This window comes from Planococcus citri, chromosome 1 (assembly GCF_950023065.1).
Source record: "Planococcus citri chromosome 1, ihPlaCitr1.1, whole genome shotgun sequence".
In the NCBI taxonomy this organism is placed as follows: domain Eukaryota; kingdom Metazoa; phylum Arthropoda; class Insecta; order Hemiptera; family Pseudococcidae; genus Planococcus; species Planococcus citri.
The window spans coordinates 31,595,606-31,618,359 of record NC_088677.1 but is presented as its reverse complement, the minus strand read 5'-3'; the positions used below and the strand labels follow the sequence as shown (position 1 = coordinate 31,618,359).

Genomic DNA, 22,754 nt, shown 5'->3' with positions numbered 1-22,754 from the left:
CGTAATTCCAAAATTTGTAAATAAATCCTCTCAAAATGGGAAAATTTTCCAAAGAAAACACAAAAATCAATCAAAAGTTCTTTCAAAGTTGTTTAACAATTACTACGAAATATTCGGAGAAAAATCAATGATTTTCAAAAAGTTGCACAAAAAATGTATTCAAAAATACCTTCAAGTTAAAAGGTCATTAAAAATCCTGCAAAATTCAGAAATGAATTCGATTTTAAAAAATGGTAAAATCTTCAAAAAGAATTTTTTTAAAATTCTATTCGAAATTTTAAAACACTCAAATCATTTTAAAAATGCATTAACTTTCCAAAAATTGAGATCTCTTTCATAAAAGTTGAACAAAATAAAAGATATGAAGAGTGATATTCCAAAACTCGCTTTGTCCATTTTTATCAAAGTTGGGTTTTCAGCAGTACCGGGTAGATGAAGTATTAACTCACATTCCTACATCATCAACCTACCAAAATGAGGTGTTAAACTCACCTAAATAATAACCAATTCACTAAAAATTTTTGAAAAAATAATGTTCCAAAACGCGCTTTGTCCATTTTTATTGACATTTTTTCCAGCAGTATTTAGTGGATGAAGTGTATACCTACACTCCTACATCATAAATTCACCCAAATAAAGTGCTAAACTCGCCTAAAAAGCAAATTTACCCGTTTAAAGGGAAACTGTTTTTCCTCTTTCCTGAAAAGTTGTGAAAATGGACAAAGCTAGTTTTGGAATATCACTCTTCATATGATACTTTTTTTCGGGGAAAAATTGACCGATGGCTAAACATTTTAAAAAGTTCAAAAATTACGTTTAATATCTGAGTTACTTACTTGAAAAATTACCAAATATGAGTACATATATACTCTGCCTGGCCACATTTTGACTGCAGTCACATTTTAAAGTCCAATTTCGTTACAACTAGGAAAGAGTATTTTCAGGAGCCCAAAAAATGTTTCAAAAAAATCGTCATAAAATCTCGAAAAGTGGGAATGAGTTGTTGCAACCGTGAAAATGTTCTATGTATTCAGATTATTGTCTAACCACCCATTCAGTCAAATATCAGTCAACTCGTCAATTAAACTTTCGCTCTCTTTACTTTTTTGGAATTTCAAACACACATAGAACACATAGTTACATGAAATTTTAAAATATTCTAAAATATCAAGTCGGTGACACCCAAGACAGAGAGCAAACAAACTCGTTGAAATCTTCAAAATACTCGAATTGATAAGCTATAACCTCAAGTAAAAATAGAATAATAAAATTTCTTGTTAGATTCAATGTTGAATGCAAATTAAAAAGCAGGTACAGGTACACTTACTCGATGCTTCACAAAAGAAACAGTCGCACAAATCATTTCTTTTGCCTATTATTATAATTTTAAAACAGATGAGTAAATTTTTCGACACGAGTACCTAATTCATAAACATAGGTATTTTTCAAAGCAACAGTACCAAACAAAATACCTACTTAATGATTTGTTGTTCTCATTACTACGCATGTAGTAAGGTTAAGAAATGATACACGAATGTTTTCTAAGAAATATCAAATTTACCTACACGTTATTAAAAACCCACTGACGAAACCATTTCTTAAAATTCAAATTAAACACCTAAGTTTTGAAAAAATTTGCAATCAAGTAAAATGATAGGTAATTATACTCACATAAAAGTAATAAATTTCTCAATCAAAATCAATCGTAAAATTCGCATGTTGAATTGCACAAAGCTCACACACACAAAAAATTAATACGTTTAACCAGATTTTCACTAATTTCTAAAAATTTAAAACCAGCACAACGTTGAAATCGTAATAAGTAAACTAAATGATCACACATTGACAACAGGGCTACACCGCTGCTATACGTTTGGTAATCAAATTCAGCAGACTCGAATAATGAACTAAGTAATAATGATATTGATTCGTTTTTTAAATAATCGCTAATGAGAGATAACAGGCAACAGCGTGAAATAAAAAATTACTGATATCAATACCACGTGTATGAGTAACTACATTTATGTATAAGTACATATTTTCCCATTAATTTGTACTGCAACCAAGCAGCCTATAAGTTCCACATCAAATTACGTATTTTTTTCCTAGCATCTTCGAGCTATTAAATGCATATTATTAACCCATCGAATATAAAAAAAATAAAGAGAGGATGTTCCATTCCAATTTCCAACGCATATAAGCCAGACTGGCATAGGAAACTGAACAGCTTCAAAAGCCAAACTAAAATTAATACAGAAGGGCGTTTTAAACTTTAAAAATAGAAGCAGCGGTGCACGGTGCGATTTAAAAAAGAAGAAAATTTACACAGGCCAGCTTGATACTCTTTTCTTCAGAAGTTCAGATTCCAGACCTACGATATGGTACTTCGTGTAGGTCGAATGTTAAAATGTTAAAAAGCTACAAGCAGCCGGTAAAAGAGAAACATTGACATGTATTAGCCTTGAGAAATAATGGGCTAATTTCTCGCATGCTATAGTTCAGGGTTCGCCTACTTTGCTCCATTGTCTAATGCGTACCTCTACCTACTACTGTAATTCGCTCAGACAAACTTGTGCCCCGAAATTTTCAAAGGAAAATTTTGACATAGGTATTCTGTATCATCAAAGCTGTCAATTTTATAACTGGGAATGATTTTCGATAACTAATCACTTTTGCAAATGGAAGCAACTTGTTCTTCGTCTTTTTTTTGCCACAGGCCACGCAAATATAAATTCTAGACTCATCCAGAACTGCTTTTCAATACATAAAGTGGTACTATAATGCTGAACTGATTGAACTGAATGTACTTATCCGAATGATTTGCTTCGTTTACTCAACAATCGAAATAAAGAACATAAAATCAGGTTGTGTAGGAGTTTGTTCTCTTTGCCTCTCAAAAAAGGACTTGAAATTTAAAGGTTCTAGCAAGTAAACCCTTTCCTCACTTTTAACAAAACAGATTCAAAAAAATAAACTAATTTTATCGATGACATGATCACTAACCTACACACGATCAACATAATTAAAAGAAGTAGACATCTCGTGACAGGCACCTCAAGTGCTCGTCGTTTGTACGAGTATTTACCCTAAAAAATTATCCAACTGTCGATAAATTGCGTTAAAAATCTCAAGTACGGGAAATTACGAAAAATCGTTGTGTTTAGATTACATAATTACAGCACCTTGTACTGAATTTCACACCCCTCGTGTAGCTCAGAAAATAATTATTTACTCAAAACTTCACACTATTAGAGCAACGTTGGAGTGATAACTCAAATAAAAATCGAGTCGTATGATGTGAATCAGAATTATTTTCGGTTAGCTAAATATAGAACATTTACCTTACGTAAGGATAGGAAAACAATAATTTTCATAACAAGGATCGAAAAGTGAGGAATGACCTTATAAGTACATATAAAGCACGAATCATGAAATCTTCATATTATCAATACTTGCAGCGTGAGCTTTTTTTTCAATACGAGTACATAATGCAGCATGCACCTTAATTTATATACACTTCATTGTACTGCAATAACTCAATTTCGTTGCATGTTGACAAAAGACGTTATTACAGTCGAATTGAAAGGAAGAAAAATCGGACTCATGGTTTCGTGAAGATATTTAGGGCATTCACTCATAAAATTCCCAATACGGATATTTTTAACATAAGAATGAGGAAAATTAAAAAATGTACATACGAAATTGTGAGAAACGACCCTGCGATTTTTAGAAAGAGCATGGTCTGAAATTTTCATTAAAAAAATTTCAGCTGCCCACGTTGAATTTTTGGAGAATTTTAGAAAATCCAGAAATGATGATTTTCTGAAATTTTTCAAGTTTATTTATTTTGAAAAATGTACTTGTCTTTTAGGAAAAATATCGAAAATCAGCCCTAAACCTAATACCAACTCAATCAAAACCACATTTAATCATTTCCAGCCTTTCTGGAGCCTTCAGCGCGATATTTTTGATTTCCCCAGAATTTTTGAATTTCTCCAGAAGACGTAGAAAACGACGTGGGCAACCAAGAATCGATTTCTGCCTTCTGGAAAAATTCAGAAAAATCGCATCGGAGGCTCCAGAATGGCTGTGGAAACAGTCGAATTCGGTTTTAAGAAATTCGATATCAAATTACAGCAAACTGTCGTTATTTTTATTGAAAAAACGCACAAAAAATCATTAATAATAGAAATTCGATGTTTTAGGATTTTCAAAAATGCGCCAAAAACCGAAAAATCAATCTGAGCAACTGAAATATTGGCTACAAGGGTTTTGTAGGTATGCTCTCTCCAAAAATCGCATTCCCTTTCAAATCGGAGGCGGACACCTCAAGTGGTCTCTTGTAAATTTTTTTGACCAAAATACTAAATATTTTTTTCATTGATTCAAAACTCCATTTTGATAGGGGGTGAAGAGAGAGAGAGAGAGAGAGAAGAGAAGTACAAATGGTACATCACAACATCACATACATACGAACTACGAAGGGTTCCAATGGGTTAAATTGGACTAAAATATGCGCACGCGCATGCGCGAACCGATGTTCAACTTCTCTTAGATAACTTCTGTATCCAGGTGGTACATAAGCCGAAAACACCTTGACAATTGTAACAATCTGTTTAATCACAAATTGTAGAAGAAATATTTTGTCGAGAATGGCTGGTGCAAACCGGTCGATAATTACTTACAAACTTACCAAGTTTGAAGTTAGCAAAAAAACATCAAATTATGAAGAAAATTGCTTCAGAAATTCCAGAGATCATAATAATAGTAAAATAATTGAAAAAAGGCTAACACCCTAACAGAAGAAGTTTAAAATTGTCAATTAAATCATCCAAAACGCTACACAAAATTTTCAAAATTGTAAAAATAGTTCAAAAGGGGCAAAAAATTAATAAAATGGTGTAAAAAGAATTAAATAAAATTAGTCAAAATATAATTAAAAAGGCTAAAAGTATCGAAAAACATCAAATAAAACACCATAAAAAACAAAAAAAATGTAAAGCAAATTATTTTTAAAAAATTGTAAAAGTCGCAAATCGTTTTAAGTATAATAACATTGTTACTTTGGTTTAATAATCATGCAATTACAAACACCCCCCCCCCAAAAAAAAAAACAACATTAATACTCAAAAAAACGTGAAAATGCTTAAAAATGTGGAGAAAATGGTTCGAAACAGCACCTGAACAAATGAAAAGTATAAAATCAATGAAATATCATACAGTCATTTAAAATATTACAAAAACTGGAATCATCAAAGCATTTTTTTTTTCAAAAAACCAATAGAGTTCTATGAAAAAATGAAGAAAGACAAAATTCTTTGTTTTGAAGGTATTTTGAGCAAAAATTATGAGAATTTTTTTGTGGAAATCTAACATTATGGGCCATCTTGTACTTTTCCACCTTTTTTGAAAAATTTTATCGACTTTCCTGTCTACTGGCAGTGGCAGATACTCACCCACAACTTATTTTGTTTACATACCCACTAAAAATTGAAAACCATTCAAAGTACTTTTATCACCACGAAAATCATATTAATCGTAACCATAAATTCTCCATTCCTTTCGTATCTTAAATAATATAATCAATCATCTCAACTCGATGGAATATAAAAATGATGAAAAGTTACAATGCTACTGCTTTTCTTCGCACTTTATCTGAAATTAATCTTTAAATATTCAATCATCTATCAGCGAAATAACACGATAAAAGCGCAAATTTGACGTATTTTATTATTAACAACCGAATACCGAATAGAAAAACTAAAATAAAAAACCCAAAGACGTATCGTATAATAAAACGCATATTTCTTTTCATAAAACACGAAGGCTTACAGAGGTATCTAAATCATCAATACCCACACTGCGAGTTGTAAATAGATAATTTTTTTCCTCTATAACCCACACGGTTAATTTGAAATTATGACTAGTACTAGGTAATCTGAGATGAGATGGTACACGAATCCATTTCCGTAAACTATACGTTGGAGAAAATTTACCACGGATGTAATTTCTATCGAGGACGTCATCGATGACAAACGATACTCCAGTATGCGAATTTTGTTTACAATTTTTTTTGCTCCGGTAATGCGCGTAGGAATCGCGTGATTAATTGATTTGGGCGTCTTTCGTGACCCGAAATTTGCGAAATTTCACGTAGGATTGGCATCAGCAAGGGTCATTTACCTAACTGATCATTTGCTTCGACTTAGAGCTAGAGTTACCTAGCGTTATTCGCACATTTCAAGTTTCTTTGTGTATCACACAGGGTGATTCGAAAATAACACCTGGTATTCATAATGTAAAGCAGCACGTCTTAATGAAACATCACTCTCATCAAAATGAGTCAATATTACAGTTCAAACGGATTAGGCATGAATCGAGTTAGCACGTGCAATGAAAATCGTAGATATATCTTAATCTTAAGTTCGAGACTACCTACATAAGTGCATAATACTCGAATATACGCACTTAAAATACATTATGTACACACCTGTGCAAACAATTAGAACATTTTTTTAATTTCAAGATGATCTAAAAGGCTGAATAATTTCCTATATAAGTTGAAACACGATAAACTGGTTTACTCGGGACCTTGGCAACGAGGCGTATAGCTGATTTTGGATCAGAATACAAAAAATTTCTTTAAAAATGCGATTCAGATTCTGACATCATAGTTATTATTAAATACCCGTGAGGTTTTTTTGCACATTGTAACTAAAATGATTAAAATTCGATTGAAGATGATTATCTATGATACATTGCCTTCTTCTGATAACACGAGAAATAAAAACGTACACAATTTCGAAACCATATAGATAGGTATCAGGTAATATTACTTACTGACGAAGGTAAGTATTTCGATACAGTGCTGAATAATTTTCATTCCTCAGCTGAATCATTCATTTTTTACAATTATTATTTATTACTTATTAATATATCTATATATTTTTTTAAACCAAAAATGCAATTTTTTTACGATTATTTCGAATACTGACTCACATCTCGTGTCTTTTTCGAAGATATATCTGGAAACACGTGAAAATATTCCGTTCAATTAAGATAAAAAAAAAACATTTATCACGACATTAAATTTTATCTATGACATTTCTAATTCTTTCGGTCAACACGACGGTATTAAAAATGTAAAAAAATGATTAATTTAGAATTTATTTTTACCTGCAAAAAATGTTTTCTTTTATGCACGTAAAGTCGAGCGAACCAATAAATTTTTCACACCATACAACAATACAATCGCGTTATTTAAAATTATTCCAATTACCAATCCAGATTTACAAAAATTTCAAAACTACTTTCGATTCAAGAGCAATCAATTTTACGATCGAATCGAGCTCGTTGTTTAGTAACTTTTCCTCGTTGAACATACGATACTCACCTATCGTGTAAATTATATTCATGCCATCATAGCTAAAAATAAACAGACGTATAAAATGTAGAATACTATTTCGTTGTTTTTGCTCTCTCTTTTTTTTTTCAAGACACCTATTTACAACGCCATAAGGAAACCACCAATGTACGGTTGTTGAGGTCAAATAGGCATAAACCAGCACTACGTCATTTCCCATTTTCACATCGTTGACAGTTTCGGTAGAATGAAAAATTCATATAAATTGGTGTAATGTACGGAAAGATCAATGTCAGCAGAATTACATAATAGAGGTAACCCTACCACACGAACTATGAGCACATGAGAGTGATGCCTTCTTTAATTGAGATATTTTACCATCTAAACAGCATATTTTTCTAGTTGAAACTATGCTAAAACTGAGGGAAAATTTCAGAAAATTATACGCGAAGGCGAAGGTGTTACGTTTCAACATATAATTACACTTATTTCATTATCAGCGATTATTATCTGTTATCACAGGGGTTATCATTCTTATCACATAAAAGGCGTTGGTGGTTGGAGTAATTAGAGTAAATGAAGTAGCGTAGGAACTTACCGTTTCGGAATGCAAATTATCTCCAAAATAATGATGAACTCAAGCATGTAAATGTTGCTCATATTTATTAATATGAGCTGAATAAACAACAACATAGAAAAACACGTTATTTGAATGCACGAACTCAATTTATACAAGCATATTTACGAAAACTGATAACTCGAGTGACTGATTACCTTCTGCGCGAACATTCGATGCATATTGGTAACAGAGAAACAGTTTACCGGCTTTATAGCTTAAATAAACGTTCTGATAAAGAATAAAACGTCACATAGTACCTACTCGAGAGTTTGAGATAAATTCAACGAAAATAACTTTATCATAATCATCAGTATTCTTATCACAAATGTTTGCAAAAAGCCTTACCTCAATAATAACGTGCCATTGTCTACGGAGCAGTAATGCGTTCAATAATGTGTTGATATTTTCAAGTAGATTCTAGATTAAACTACGATATTGTTCACATTTATTAACTGATAAATTCACGCACAAAATAATATAATTGTAATTGCACTACAATTGTTACAGATTATCAACATGAAAAACACTCAATGTTTACATTTTGCATTATAATCATGTGTTTGCTTTGCGATTTTTTTTTGTAAGCGGTTTCGATGTCGATGTAATATCGATTGTTGAGTGTTTGCTAAAGTGTGAGGACGGAGGACGGGAGGAGTGTTTGAGAATGGATAATGAATTCGTTGTATTGAAAATAAGTAACTCAATTGGAAATGCTGAGCTTTTTGAAATGAAACTTTCAACGGCGAAATTTCTAGGAAAGTGTAGACGAGATTAATAGGTACGTAATGATTATCGATACCATGTGAAGTCGATTCTATCTTCCTTTATCAGTTCTTACGTAACTTCGAACTTCGAACCAACTTCGAACAACTGATTTGCTCGAAACACAAAATTAGTTCTAACGTGTTTCAACCTAAATTTGAAAACAAATGAACGATCAAGTTCATTCTTATGTGTAATTCTGTTTTGATTCGAAATGACAAGTTCGGAATTCGGATACTATTTAAATTAAATATAAATAACATTAACGAAGTGCTCACTGAATTTGTGTTGTGTTAATAAAATGTCAATATATAAGTACAAAATTGTCCATCTGGCACAGTATGTCTATTGCCTACCTGTAGTATGTGCAATGATGTAAATTTATGAAAATGTTGGAGATGTGAGATGTTACCTGATGAACCTTTCATACTAGAGGCACAAATATCGTAATCATGCTTTAAAAGCTTTAGATATGTACTTAGGTTCCTATGAAAAAAGCAACTCAAAAACAGCAGATAGTAAAAGTAAAATTTTTAATACAAGTGACTTCAAAGTTCAAATTAAAAAAAAAAAAAAAAAAAAAAACGAAAACAAAACAATTGAAACTTAACCTTACCTAATTTTACCATTTACCTAGCTAACCAACCTGAATCCTTTTTGAAAACCGATTTCGAGAAATCTTAGTTTTATAAGTTCAAATCTCATAACTTCAAAACGAAGTAGACGTTTTGTGAAAATTTTACAACCAGTATGAGTGAAACTTATGACAATTTTTCGATGTGCCTTGACAGTTTTTTAAATATATTTTTTGAAGCGAAATGTTTTTCTTTTGAAAACTTTTTTGGTAAGCATCTGCGTTGTTTTTTCATCTTTACCTTGGCTGTTTTTTTGCTTTTAAAGCATTTTTTGGGGATGTCATATCAATATCATTCCTTTTTTTTCAAATTGAATTTCTCTAGCTTAGCGGATTTTTTGCTTTTTGCAGCATTTTTATAATGATTAGGGTATTTTAGCACTTAGCTACTTACCCAGATCTTAAATGATAACAGAAATACACTTTATTACTTTTCAAGATGATGATTACAAAATTAAAGACTGCAACATGGGGTATTTATTTTTTTCTGAGTCATAAATTCAGCAAAACAGTTTCATTATTTAAAACGTACAGTATGCAAACAAAACATATTAGCTTTGATATAAATTTATCAACTTTCATGCGTCATTGAGTATAATGGCAATGTAATGGAAATATATGTAAGTCAAGTATGCATGATGGTAAACATCCAAAAATTCACAGTTAGGTATTTATTTGAATAAGCGTCATTGTAATATTTCTCAAAATTGGTTTTCAAAAAGGATTCAGGTTGGTAGGGTAAAATTATTTTAGTTTAGGTTCAATATTGTTTTGTTCCGGATTTTTTTTTTCAAATTGAAATCACTTGTATTGAAAATTTTACAATGTGATTTACTTTTTCTCAGTAAGTAAGGTGTAGGTATGTATACAGAGTGTATAAATGAACCAATCATGAGCAACGAAAAAAGTCACTTGAATCTTTCAAATAAATAAATTAAACCTTGCAAATGACGTTGAAAAATTATTATAACTCGATGGCGACTTTTGATGATAATTTCAGCTCTTGATAAATAATCACTCTTCTGCTTTGTTTTCACAATTTCACGTTACGATTTTTTCGCTGCAATGATCGGTTCATTTCTACACCCTGTAGGTAGGTACCTAATTGAATATAGTTTCCAATTTTATTTATAGGTACTTTAAAAGTTTCTAGGTATTTCAATTTAAACTTACATCATAACCTTTGCTGTAAAACTAAAAATAGTCATTAATTTTTTCATGAATTTTTACTCACCACTGAAAAGTAGTTTGGTAAGAAACTTGCGGGAAAAACAGCGATCTTCTGTTTTAGGAACGCCTTCAACAGTCGCAGTATACTAAACTTTATGCATGTGTATTGAAAATTTGGTATGGGCAGAATCAAAGGAGTATATTCCAATGAACTTTTAAACATTAAAATGTGACAATTTTAGTAAGCAAAATTGCACTTTCGTTACAATTGTTTTTGAGACTTGGAAGATACGAAAATCGTGGATGTTTTTAGGCATGGGTAAACCATATTTTATTTTTTCGAATTCAAGTAGTCAAGAAATGAAGAAAAGGAACACTCACAGAAAAAATGAAATCTGTCTGCTTAAAATATGGAAGTCCTCAATAGATAAGTATTTCAAAATTCATCAGACCTTAGACTATTCATGCATGTACTGATCAACCTATCCATTTTTTAATATATGTAGGTGGCTGATAAGTGATGGACCAGAAAGGCTTTCTTCTTGAACCTTAGAAAGATTCTTGTTAAATCTCTGCTCTTTTTAATGCCATCTCATTTTATCCTCATTGGTGTTTGGATGATCGATGTTTTAATGGCGGTGATAACCCGAATCATGGAGAGCCAAATGCAATTTCACCCTCCTCTCGGTGAATTTTAAAAAATTCATTACTTGAACACGTGCAATTAATGATTCATCGATCATTTATCTCTAACCCTTTTTTTCTTATAGGTTCCCTAGGAAATTGGCCCTCCGACAAATTTCTGCATTTGCTCTACCATCTCTCATGGCTCTGCTGATAATAATATCTGAATCAGTCGATGAAGCAAAAGATTTGAAAATAATTATGGAACTTGATTCAATTCAAAACTCCAACAAATACTGAAAAAAATCACAAATAAAAGAAAAGATACCACTGTTTTAAAGTATATTCTGACTAGCTCATCTTTACATCTCAAAGTACAAATTGACCACAATTTCAATTCAAAATCAAATTACTGATCTACTTAGTAGCAAAAACAGAGACATTTTTTTTGATTTATTTGGCAAATGAGTAGCTTTCATTTACAAACATTTGTAAACGAATAAGCTTTTAAAGTTATTTACACGCATATAAAAATAAAAAATGTTCAATAGTTTGTTAAAACATTATACACTTATAAAATGCACATAAAAAGTTAATAAAACAATACTAACCACGGGCTATAGGTATTCATGAAGTTACGCAAATGAAAACGAAAAATCATTGTCAAAAATTTTTCTCATAAATGCTTACGTAATTTTCAGTTTGTATAATTAATAGAAAGAAGATGAAAGATACCATAGGTAACGATACGTAGGTATCCTAACCAAATATAATATGGCAGTATACTTTACGAATCACAGAAAAAGTTGTACAGGTGTGCAATTTTTTTTCGGTGCAATAAGTTCGTAGAAGCCTTATTGAAAAAGCGATCAAAAGTATATTACTACAAAGTAGATATATTAACAATTTATCGTTATTAATGATTCTGAGTAGGTAGCATATTATGAAGTAGTCTGTACAATTTTCTATTAAAAAAAATTGAATAAATAAAAATTATTTCTGGAAGTATCTGAAATTTTCTGAAAATATTCATTATCTTTGCAAGATATAGGTATGTACTATGTACTATTTCTTTGAAGAAATTAAAATGCCTCTAAAATTATGTAAGCGTAATATGAGAAAGAGGTGTAAAAAAAGTACGACCTTAAACATAGGTAGGTACTCAACTTTTCAAAAATTCTTGTTCCAAATTCATCACTTATTTACCGATATTTCAACAAACATCACAGATGTTAATCAAACTGAATACAAAATTCAGTCATAGATAAATCAATTCCTACTATCTAAAATAAATTAGGAACTAAATTCTTGACTCCATAAATTACAAATAAAAGTTTGTACTTAAGTACTATAATTACAAGGTAACTTCACAATGATTTCAAAATGTAATTTATAAATCGTCGTCCCAGTCGTCTGGTAAACTGAAAGTGACTTTGATCGCAGATACTTTTTCTAAAGCCGACCTGATGGGAGTCGTGAGAGGATTATTTCCGAGATCAACATCTTCCAATGAAGGGCTAGATTCTAATCTTTCCACTTCAACTTCTGTAATATTAATAAAATACAATTTCTAAGTAGGCACTTGCCACATTACCGACAATTGCAGTTTAAATTAATTCTAAAGTGTAGGCTTATTTCTTACCAACGATGAAATTGTGACTTGCATTTAAATGAATTAACTTTGGCATTTTGTACACTGGATGAGGAAGACATATGAAAGAATTGTGAGAGATGTCCAAGTTTTCCAAATTTGATAAATCTTCGAGCTCGTTGGGTAATTTGCTCATTTGATTGTGTGACAAATTCAACTCTGAAAAAAAAAACACGAGATATAAAAATAAAATAGGTATTAAAATTATGTACTTGATCAATTTAAAAACATCACATCGTCGACTCGATTGGTTAAATATTTACCTGAAATCAATGAAAAATTAACGGCAAACTTTGGCGGTATTTTAGTAATCGAGTTGCTTGACAAATTGCATCGTTTTAATTCCGTATGTCTCATCAAATGGTACACAGCATCTGGTACTTGCATCAGCTGACATTCCGATAAATCTGCGCACAAAAACGTAAATTGAATTAAGCCAGTGGTTAGTGTAGGTTTGTAAAGTATTACAACTGCGGTATTTAATTAATTCTTAAACGTAAGAGAGTTATAGAGCATATAAAATCAATTCAAACCTAAATAATCGGTTTCCGTTGCATCTTCGCAACGATGCACTACACGTGTAACAGCTTGAGCCATAATGATATTACATCAATTATTATTACTTATCAACAAAAAAAATTTACTGATATGCCGGCAAATTTTATTACACAACATAAAATGTATTGTGTGATGTTCAGTAAGCTGAACCTACTGGTGCTTATAACATTGTTTAGTAACGTTATCTACTTGAATGCATGCTTACTAATGTTTATAAATAGAACATCATTGGTAATGTAAGAAGTTTTGAAAGTTCTCTAGCGACAAATTGGAATTGTATAAAGATTTAAATGAGATCGGATGTTGGAATTTTGGAATTTTTAAAATTTAGCTTCCTTATTAATTTTTTTTTTTTTTTTTTTTTAAATAGCAATTTATAAATTGATTTAATAGAGTAAAAAAAAATCAAAATTCAAGTAGGTGTCTATCCATAGTCTGTTCTGTTTTATAAAAATACTTCATCGTTTTATAATTTTATCTCTCAATTTGAGTATAGCTTCTATCTCTTCAATTAGGTATCATCTGAGCTCTAACTAAGCAACACATGTTAAAAATGTCTATAAAATAATACCCAGGTAACATCGTTTCTCGAATTATATTTATTAGCACAGTGGCACAAGTAATCACAATATTTTTTTCCGTAAGGAAGGAAAGCGTGTACTTATTGATTAGTAGATAGGCACAGCATTTAGATTGTAACTTCTTTCATCGAAAAGTTTTATTACAGCCTTACATTAGCCTATAACATGAAGTAGTTTGCAGATTCACCTACCGATAAGAATATTTTTGGCACAGATAGCATATTTTATAGAATATAATCAATTTTACGAAGTAATTAATTAAAAGTATTTAAATTACGCAATATCCAGGAAAGATTCTACGCGATTAAAACGTGGGTGCACTGATTTAACTGTATGTGACCTAATTTTAAGTACAGCTAGCGTACATAATGTTGCATGATTCACGTGAAGTGTGAAAGGTGATATATAGGCTATATAGGTATATGTGTCTTGGGACATTCTCCCATATATCCAGCGAAATATCTAGGACCATTATTCTTTGTTTATGTATTTCTGCATATTATATGTATCTTTTTATAATCTCAAATTGAAGCACCAAAACACCAATAATCAAAGCTATTTTTTTTTTAAATAAAAAAATTGCATTTTGGAAATTTTGATTTATGTTAATCGATTTTTGAAATTTTTTCTCAATAAGTTATGTGTGTGGAAATAATTTACATCCGTGAAATGTTTTTCATTTTTCTATTGTTTAGATAAGTGCCAGCTGTCTTTCTATTTAGTTGTAATAATAAATTTTCGATTACATGTAGATATTAAAATCAAGATGTAATCAAATTACGTACATATGTATCCTATCAATTTTTACAAGCAGGTACATTACCTACTTTAATTCATAAGAAGTTATATAGTCGGTTGCATTTAATTTAATAGAAAACGAGTAAACGAGTTACAAAGATGTAAGGAATATACCTATATCGTTAGATAACAGGTGAAACAAAACAAGAATGGTCTTCGACTTGACGATGACTATTACTCGTACGGTAATTATGTAGAACATAGGCCTACCGTGTTTCCACTTTCACCCAAATTTAATCAAATAAAGCACACGATGTATTAAAAACACTTCGACACGAATCGTTTGATTCCCTTTATTTAAAAAAAAGTTCCTATTAACCTACCTATGTAAAAAAAAAGACGAGTAAAAAAGAGAAATAAGAACCTACGTAGGTAGTTGAAAATGAAAAAAAAAGAAATAATAATCTATACTCATGCGACCGTAGTTTAAAGGATTCATCACACTGGGATAGAAACTTCGACATTTCAAGATATATTATGTACAGCTCGGTACAGCTCGGTAGGTACCTACTCTATTTAAATCAATGTAGGACGTTATTAAAAGAAAATGAAGATTCTTTAAAAAATACATAGTAAATACGTATTTCTTTATATATTGACAACGACTCATCACTTATTAAGATTCGAGCCGATTTTACCGCAATCAATTACCGAAAAAAATGAAGAACGAGGTACCACGTAACGTACATATAAAACCAGGTCCATCAGAATCTCTCTTATCAGATGTTTTCAAACAATGAAATTAATTTCGAACATTCATCAACGCGATGCGGATGTAATTAAAGTTACAAAATAATGATACATTTACGTTTTAAAATGATATAACTCCCTGACAATTATATAGGTACAATGTTATTTAGAATATAATGTATCAAAGCCGAAACAAAACTTTTATAAAAGTAATCGTGGAAGATTTTTAATCGCTTTTAAACGTTTCGATTTGAAAAGAAAATTATTCGACAGCAGAGAATCCAGCTGCACATACGAGTATGTGTAAGTATAGGTATAGTTCTTCTAATCAAAATCCAATTATTTGCAAAATTTACTCATCCAACAGGGAGCAAGTAAACGTATAGAATTTTGGTTTATTTTTGAAAATTCCATTTCGAAGCTTTTATAATATGATACTTTTCAAGGTAATTCCGCTTTTACAGTTGTTATTTGCACGACGCTTTAAAACGACCTTAAATCAACTTCCATTTACGGATCAATAACGAGTATAAGGAAGAATTCCGAACAGATAGATTTGCAGAGCGTCATATGTGTTGAGTTTTTTCCCAACTCGAAACCATTCATCATCGTTATAAATATGTACAGAAAATTTCGAGGGTTTAATTTATTTTTAATGAACGTAATTTTATTAAATTAGTGGCTCCAGTGCATTTTCAAAAGAGGATAGTAAAAAATTTACAATTCTTTATAGTTTATCGACTGTGAATGATATTTTGAAAAAATTTATTACGTTCATTTTTTAAGATGACGTTTCAAACAGAATTTTGAAATTCCAGCTGTGAAATAACAGATTGACAGGTTTCTATGACAGTGGAGGAGGGGGGAGGGGGACAGATTTTTAATTGTTGGATAGCAGGATCGCACAATTGTGCGGTTAGGTACCTACCTATTATAAAATAGGTATTCAGCAACTTGCTTCACTAAAAATTTATCAATTTTTTAAATTTCCAAATTAAAAAAAAAATTATTATAATTTGAAGCAACAGTGAACATTGCTCCTTTTCTATTTCTTCATTTTCAAAACACGAGTTTATAGGTAGGTACCGTTTTGTTATTCTTCCTTCCTCCCTTCTTCCTGTACTCGACTGAAGTCTTAAATCCACCGTAGGTGGCCATTGGTATGCAAATAATCGTTGACACGGTAGACGTGCGAACTTATGTCATAGGTACTTAATTTTTCAAAAAAATAATCTCTTCAGTTTCCAATAATACCAATATCGTTTATGATTAGTCAACTGATTTTAACTGCGAATTGAAAATTTTTCCAAACAAAGAATCTATTCTTAACATTGAAAGCGGTTAAGTAAACGAACGATTTAATAAACAGCGTAGTATGAATTGGCAATGACATAGACAAGACATTCACTTTTAAAAACGTAAGTTTTCAAGAAATATAATGATGCTTTAAAAAAATTGTTCAAATATGTCACAATATTATGCTTGTCTCGTGGCTTGGCACTTTGGTGGTCTCGAATTTAAACAGAGGGGGAGAGACAATGTTGCATATATTTAACGTTATAGGCAAGGATGAGTGAAAAGTACGTATAAGATGGTTTTTTTTCATGAAGCATATCGTTATAATAACTCATAAACTGTGATCTAAACGTGCACCCCTCTACTCCCCTCATTTGCATTATACTCGTGTAAAAATGAACACTGAACAGTGTGTAATGGTTCAGGTAACTATGTTCAAAAACATACTTTGAATATTCTGGAAGTAATTTTCAACAACATTAAAAACATTTCGTCATAAAGATATGAAAGTGTTAATTGACTTAATATAATGAAAGTGCAATTCTTAACAACAAGTAGGTACCCATGCTCAGAACTAACAAATCTTTTAGATTTTAAACAACTGAACTGTGTGATAATTAAAAATATTAAATGTTTCAAATGATAGGTGTGAATGTAAAATGATGAACCTCTAATGTGTAATTCATTACTTCATATTTTTAAAACCATGAATGTGGTTCTAAAATGATAATTTCAGTTTCATCAACAAACGGTCGTGGTCTTAAGTAAGAAGTTGTCTAGCGGATTCATGTAGCGAATCTTTATTAGGCAAAAAAAATCAAACTTTTATGGTGAGAAAGTGCAGGTAACGTTCGGTATAGGTGCTGCGGAAAATTTGGTTTGAATTTAGATTGAGTGATTTCAAGTATGAGTTGAAAAATAAGTTGAATAAAATAATTCTGGTATGATGATTTCTGAAGCAGATAAGTAAATAAAATTTCTGCTTGGAAATACCTATCAAAAAAATATATATTAGGCACCTTAGATAATTACCGAAGTACTAAAGTGTTCATATTCTATCAAGTTATTTTTGTAATTTAAACATCGCACCTACAAAAAAAAAGTGGCCACAAAATATGTGCCTAAAATCAAATCGAGATAGAAGGTATTGTGTAAATATTTACATGATTCAATAGCTTGAACACGATGAAGCGTTTCGAGGATGAGAGGAGAAACTGGGAGGGAAAGGGGAGGAAGAATGTGAGAAGTTGAAATATCAGAAACATATAAAAAAAAAAAAAAATCCCAAGAGTTACAGTTTTTCAATGTTTCTTTTCAGTTCCAAATTTAAAAAAAAAAAAATTGAAATTTGAAACAAGCGAATGAAAAAAAAAGAAAGGAAAAAGAATTCAGAAAATATTCAACCCACTAATAAATAGTTCGAATTTATTCATCGTGTTCAGTGTCAATAAATAAGACTTCAAAGGAACGGCGGAGATGCAATCTTTTTTCGTTGGTCCTATTCCGTTATTTTGCTTTGTTCTTTTAATATTTAAAAAATGCCCATCTTGAAGAGTTACCGAAAAAATCAATCTTTTTCAAACCGAATTTCAAATCCCCCTTCTCCCTTTAGAATCAAGCCTTCAAACTACTAAAAAACATTTTTTTGTAAATGGATTTATTATATGACATATGTCCTCCCTTCCTTTTCCTCCTCTTATTCTTATTGCACCAAGTTTATATTTGAACAAAAAATGAGGTTCGACATGCTTATAAGTATAATTCTGAGAAAACCCCAGTGAAAGAAAAATTGCAGGGAAATAAATTTTTTGAATTTGTGTTCTCAATTTAATAAACATTTTATTATAAAAAAATATACTTACTGTATTATTGTAATTATTTATTGATTTCATCGATTTACAACCTGACTAAAATATTTTTTCAAGTCTTAAAAAAAGTATCTCAACATGGATTGCTTTATTAGAATCAGATGTTTTAAAAATTGATTATTTTGCCCAATTTTCCCAATGTTTGTAAACAACAAGTACAAAATATAAACAGAAACAGAAGATTTCAACTTTTCGAATTTCAGCGAAGTAAGTATACCTATGTGATGAAATGATAATTAATCAATTAATCAAGTAAGTATGTATATTGACACATAAATTAAGTTGAATCAGTGCACACTGCAAGAAGCAAGCACTCGAGGTACCTAACCTATAGGTATAGGTACCAACAACTCCGTCGGTCATTAGTTTGAGATCGTATTGTATAAAAAATAATCAATCTTAATAGTTAAAAGCAGAAACATAACAAAGAAACTCGTTATAAAAAAAAATCTATAATATTGAAAAACGCCATAAAAACTGGTTTCAATTTTTTTTTCAAATAGGAGTTAGTAACCAACAATAACAAAAACAACGCGAAATTGTGCGAGTATAAAAACGTGCGTTTTAAACATGCTATTGCATGCTGTTTCATGTGTAGGGAATATCGAACCGTTCAACAGTCAAGACTAACGTAATTTTTGTTTAGTCAACACTCAATAGTCAATAGTCATCAATGTCATCATGCATTTGAAATTTTGAAAAAACGTCAATAGCATTCAATCAAATTAATTTTATTTTAATTTGATATCGCCTTTTTGAGAAATAAATTCAGAATTCAAATAAAAAGCTAAAAAGCTGAACCATTCAAAAGTGATATAAATGATCAAATGCCTCGAGAAAAGGTCGAGTAAAATGGCTCGAGGGATTCTCAAATTCCCAAATCCCAAATTTGGCAAAATTTATCTCAAATTGGAAAACTTAGGATACCATTAGAAAATTCTTTAGTGATGAACTTTTTCAAAATATTGTTTGTTGATTTGAGAGGGGGAATGTTTCAAGTTTATCGTTCAATATTTTGACTTTTGAGTTCGACGATCTCCTTTTTGTTCATGTTTTGGACCATCTGCCAATCCTTTGAAGTTTCATTTTGTCATTCACAACAAATTGAGTCAGTTTGATGTTTGATGTTCAAGCACTTACAAATAGGTACCTATTAAAAATGATCTAGCACGTGTTCCAATTGCAATTTAAATTCAAAGAAAAATGCTCAAAAAATTCTGAACACTGAATAATAAACAGACATATTCACAATTCACATTACTCACATTACGCAGCAGGTGCAATAGCCATTTGAATTATTATTTATTTCTCAGTTTAAAATTTCTACTCTACATTACCAACTATAACGAAACGATTTATACCTATCTACACTTTCGAAATTCGAACAAGATCAAAAATTTGCGATAAAATTCAAAATGCTCACCAAGATTGCAATTTTCTTGCGCATCGTTACATCTTCCAACAACACGAATAATCGCCCTTCCAGCCAATCTTGTACAAATCATCATCGCTGGTGGTACAGTGGCTTCGTTATTTGCCTGATTAGTAATATCGGCGCCGAATTCCGAAGGTGGTCTCATCTTGTTATATTACGATTACGAGAAGATGGTCGTAGGTAAACAAACAACAAGACGTAAGCGGGTATGGATGAATTAAAAAATATAAATAAAACGAAATCAAAATCGTCGAAACAGAGCTAACATTCGCGAAATCTCTGATCTCGATTGAAAACACCAGTTGAATAAAACGTTGCAAAACTACGTTATTGTTTATATAATCAGCTGTAGGTATTGTCCCTACTACTGCGGATTTGTGGTCCGAAGAAAGACGCGTAAAATAGAGAGACAGCGCGCCTGCGTTAGACGTATACTATACAGTCAATGTTACGGAATTGATCGAGGTCATGGGGAAACATAAAGAAAGAAAAGGCTTGAAAGTCACCATCGCAATATATTTCACCGAAGCAACACCGCACGCAATTTTTATCCCTCGAAAATTCAAACACCACCTGCACCTACCCTACCTACACCTAGTACAACATCGAAGCTCATTTTTTCATCCGTCGAGTCGAGTCGACTCGCGAAATCCGAAAAACGACGCAATTTCGAATTAACTGCGAAATTCGATGAATTACGTCGTTCCTAGTAATACGTAGGTACTTTTGTCAGGGACCACTCGCACGTAATTTTTATAAATTTGAGACTCGAGCGAATTTTTTTTCTAACCCGGGAACAGCTCGAAATTTCTATTAATTCTGTAGGCTATATTGTTAATTAATCAGGTCTTCTAGACATAATATTCTTAATTGTCATTTTGCGTATAATATTTAAACACGACGACGACGACGACGCCGACGATCCCTAATTCGACTCGTCTGATTAATTTAATCGCAATTATTACGCAGCTAAAATTTTCCGGTGTCACGTTTGATTTGAACGCGATACTATTTAGCATTTCCTGTGAGTGAGAAGTTGTGTAATTTTTTTCTCTTTTTTGCACATCTGGTCGTACCGATTCACCTCTAAATGTATCAATGTAGGTACCTAAAGGGTATTAACTGTTCGAGAAAATTGATGAATCACGAAAAACCCATCGTTGTGTATCCTTGTACATGACAACAAACCGAAAATATACACTGGAGGTAAAACGCGATGAAATTTTCAAAGATCGTTTACCTCTTTAATCGACGAAGGTTGATGGGTTCTGTGCCATGTGTGTGCTGATCCGATACACTTCAAATGGTACGAGTATACGTGATACGAGTTCCTCTGCCCACGAAATGAATTCCTGGGGAAAAGGTGGAGATTTTCGGTTTTCGTGCCTTCTTCATGAGAAGATGTTGATGTATTGAACGAGGATGATTGGAAAATATACAAATACTTGAATCTGTTTGAAGGGGAGGGGGAGTGTCTCGAAACATGTCTCGTACGTAGTAACTGGGTACTTTTCTCTTAGGTACTTAACCTACCCATCAGTGCCTCAAATTCTCATAAATAGGTAAAGACATTTTTTGTTCAACTCACAAGGGAACTATCTGAACCGGCAGAAACGAAAATGAACGAATTAAAGCTAAAACCCCCATTTCGACCTCCAGAATGGTTGAAATTAGGGAGTTTACCTATTTGGATCGTCGAAAATAGGTCGGAGCTCGATTTCGGATAGGTAGTATCGCAAAAGATGGAATATTCAACATTTTCAAATCTTATCGTTTTTTCCAATGGGCAAAAATACACATCTGAACCGGCAAACGCCGATTTTCGCGACAACCGCAAAAAATGGTTAAAGGCAGCCCACAAAGGCCCCGAATAAATTTATTTGTGCTAAAGTTGATTTTTAGCCGTTCTGCAGCAATTTCAAGTTTCTGGAGAAATGATACAAAATCGCTGGAGGCTCTGGGATGGTCGAAATGGGGGGGGGGGGGTTACCTATTCGGAACGTCGAAAATAGGTCGGAGCTCGATTTCGGATAGGTAGCATCGCAAAAGATGGAGTATTTAACATTTTCAAATTTTGTCGTTTTTTCCAATGGGCAAAAATACACATCTGAACTGGCAGACGCCGATTTTCTCGACAACCGCAAAAAATGGTTAAAGGCAGCCCACATAGGCCCCAAATAAATTTATTTGTGCTAAAGTTGAGTTTTAGCCGTTCTACAGCAATTTCAAGTTTCTGGAGAAATGATGAAAAATCGCTGGAGGCTCCAGAATGACTGGAATTGAGGTTTTACGAATTTCGATAGTCGTAAATGAGTTAGGGACGCCATCTGAGCCACTTCCCGAGAAAATTTCATTTTTCATCAATATTTTCTATTTTGGTATTAATTGATAATTTTTTGGATTTTTCAATTTTCAAAAATTCACCAAAAATCGAGAAATCAACTTTAGCACATGAAATTTTGGATTTGGTGTCCTGAGGTGGTCCCCTTTAGATCTAGCTTTGATTCGTTCATTTTCGTTTCTACCGGTTCAGGTATAGTTCCTTTGTCAGGCTTGAGTTCATAAGAAGCCAGAAGGGTTGAAGTGGGGTAAGTAAGTGAAAACTGGATGATATTAGAATGGTCCAATTATGAAATTATTCAATTTTATGTAGGTACCAAGTAAATATGATCTTAAAATAAATAAATAGGTCCAAAATGTATTTA

General features: G+C 31.8%; 2 protein-coding genes across 5 annotated transcripts in view; both read right to left on the bottom strand.

The window, feature by feature from the left end:
• The window catches only part of raw, a 46,258-nt gene extending 37,747 nt beyond the window's left edge, over positions 1 to 8,511 (bottom strand). Inside the window, exon 1 of one of the 3 annotated variants that reach the window (XM_065343775.1) lies at positions 8,328 to 8,511. Coding sequence is in view for 2 of the 3 variants with exons in the window: in XM_065343771.1 (XP_065199843.1) it covers positions 7,962 to 8,056 (95 nt within the window). In the remaining variant the exon portion in view is untranslated. Of the gene's footprint in view, positions 1 to 1,671; positions 1,846 to 7,961; positions 8,262 to 8,327 lie in introns of those variants that run through there. The other 2 variants (XM_065343771.1, XM_065343773.1) reach the window with 2 other exon arrangements.
• A 2,986-nt stretch (positions 8,512 to 11,497) lies between these two features.
• Sclp (sclp) lies at positions 11,498 to 20,400 on the bottom strand. Of its 2 annotated transcripts, none has more exons than XM_065343764.1 (4): positions 20,038 to 20,400; positions 13,087 to 13,230; positions 12,815 to 12,982; positions 11,498 to 12,717 (listed from the first exon to the last, which is right to left on the bottom strand). In XM_065343764.1, exons 1-4 carry the CDS (start codon positions 20,192 to 20,194, stop codon positions 12,563 to 12,565), a joined length of 624 nt encoding a protein of 207 aa, XP_065199836.1. In that variant the 5' UTR covers positions 20,195 to 20,400; the 3' UTR covers positions 11,498 to 12,562. The 2 variants fall into 2 exon arrangements, with proteins under 2 accessions (XP_065199836.1, XP_065199837.1); XM_065343765.1 differs by lacking the exon at positions 20,038 to 20,400 and adding an exon at positions 13,357 to 13,480.
• Positions 20,401 to 22,754: the final 2,354 nt, after the last annotated feature.

Bases quoted from the DNA above. Each gene is read 5' to 3' on its own strand.
- Sclp (XM_065343764.1), bottom strand. From the start codon at position 20,194: ATGAGACCACCTTCGGAATTCGGCGCCGATATTACTAATCAGGCAAAT. The intron at 12,983-13,086 runs GTAAATATTTAA...TTTTTTTTTCAG, and splicing joins TAATTTTTCATTGATTTCAG to AGTTGAATTTGTCACACAAT. The intron at 12,718-12,814 runs GTAAGAAATAAG...TTAATATTACAG, and splicing joins AAGTCACAATTTCATCGTTG to AAGTTGAAGTGGAAAGATTA.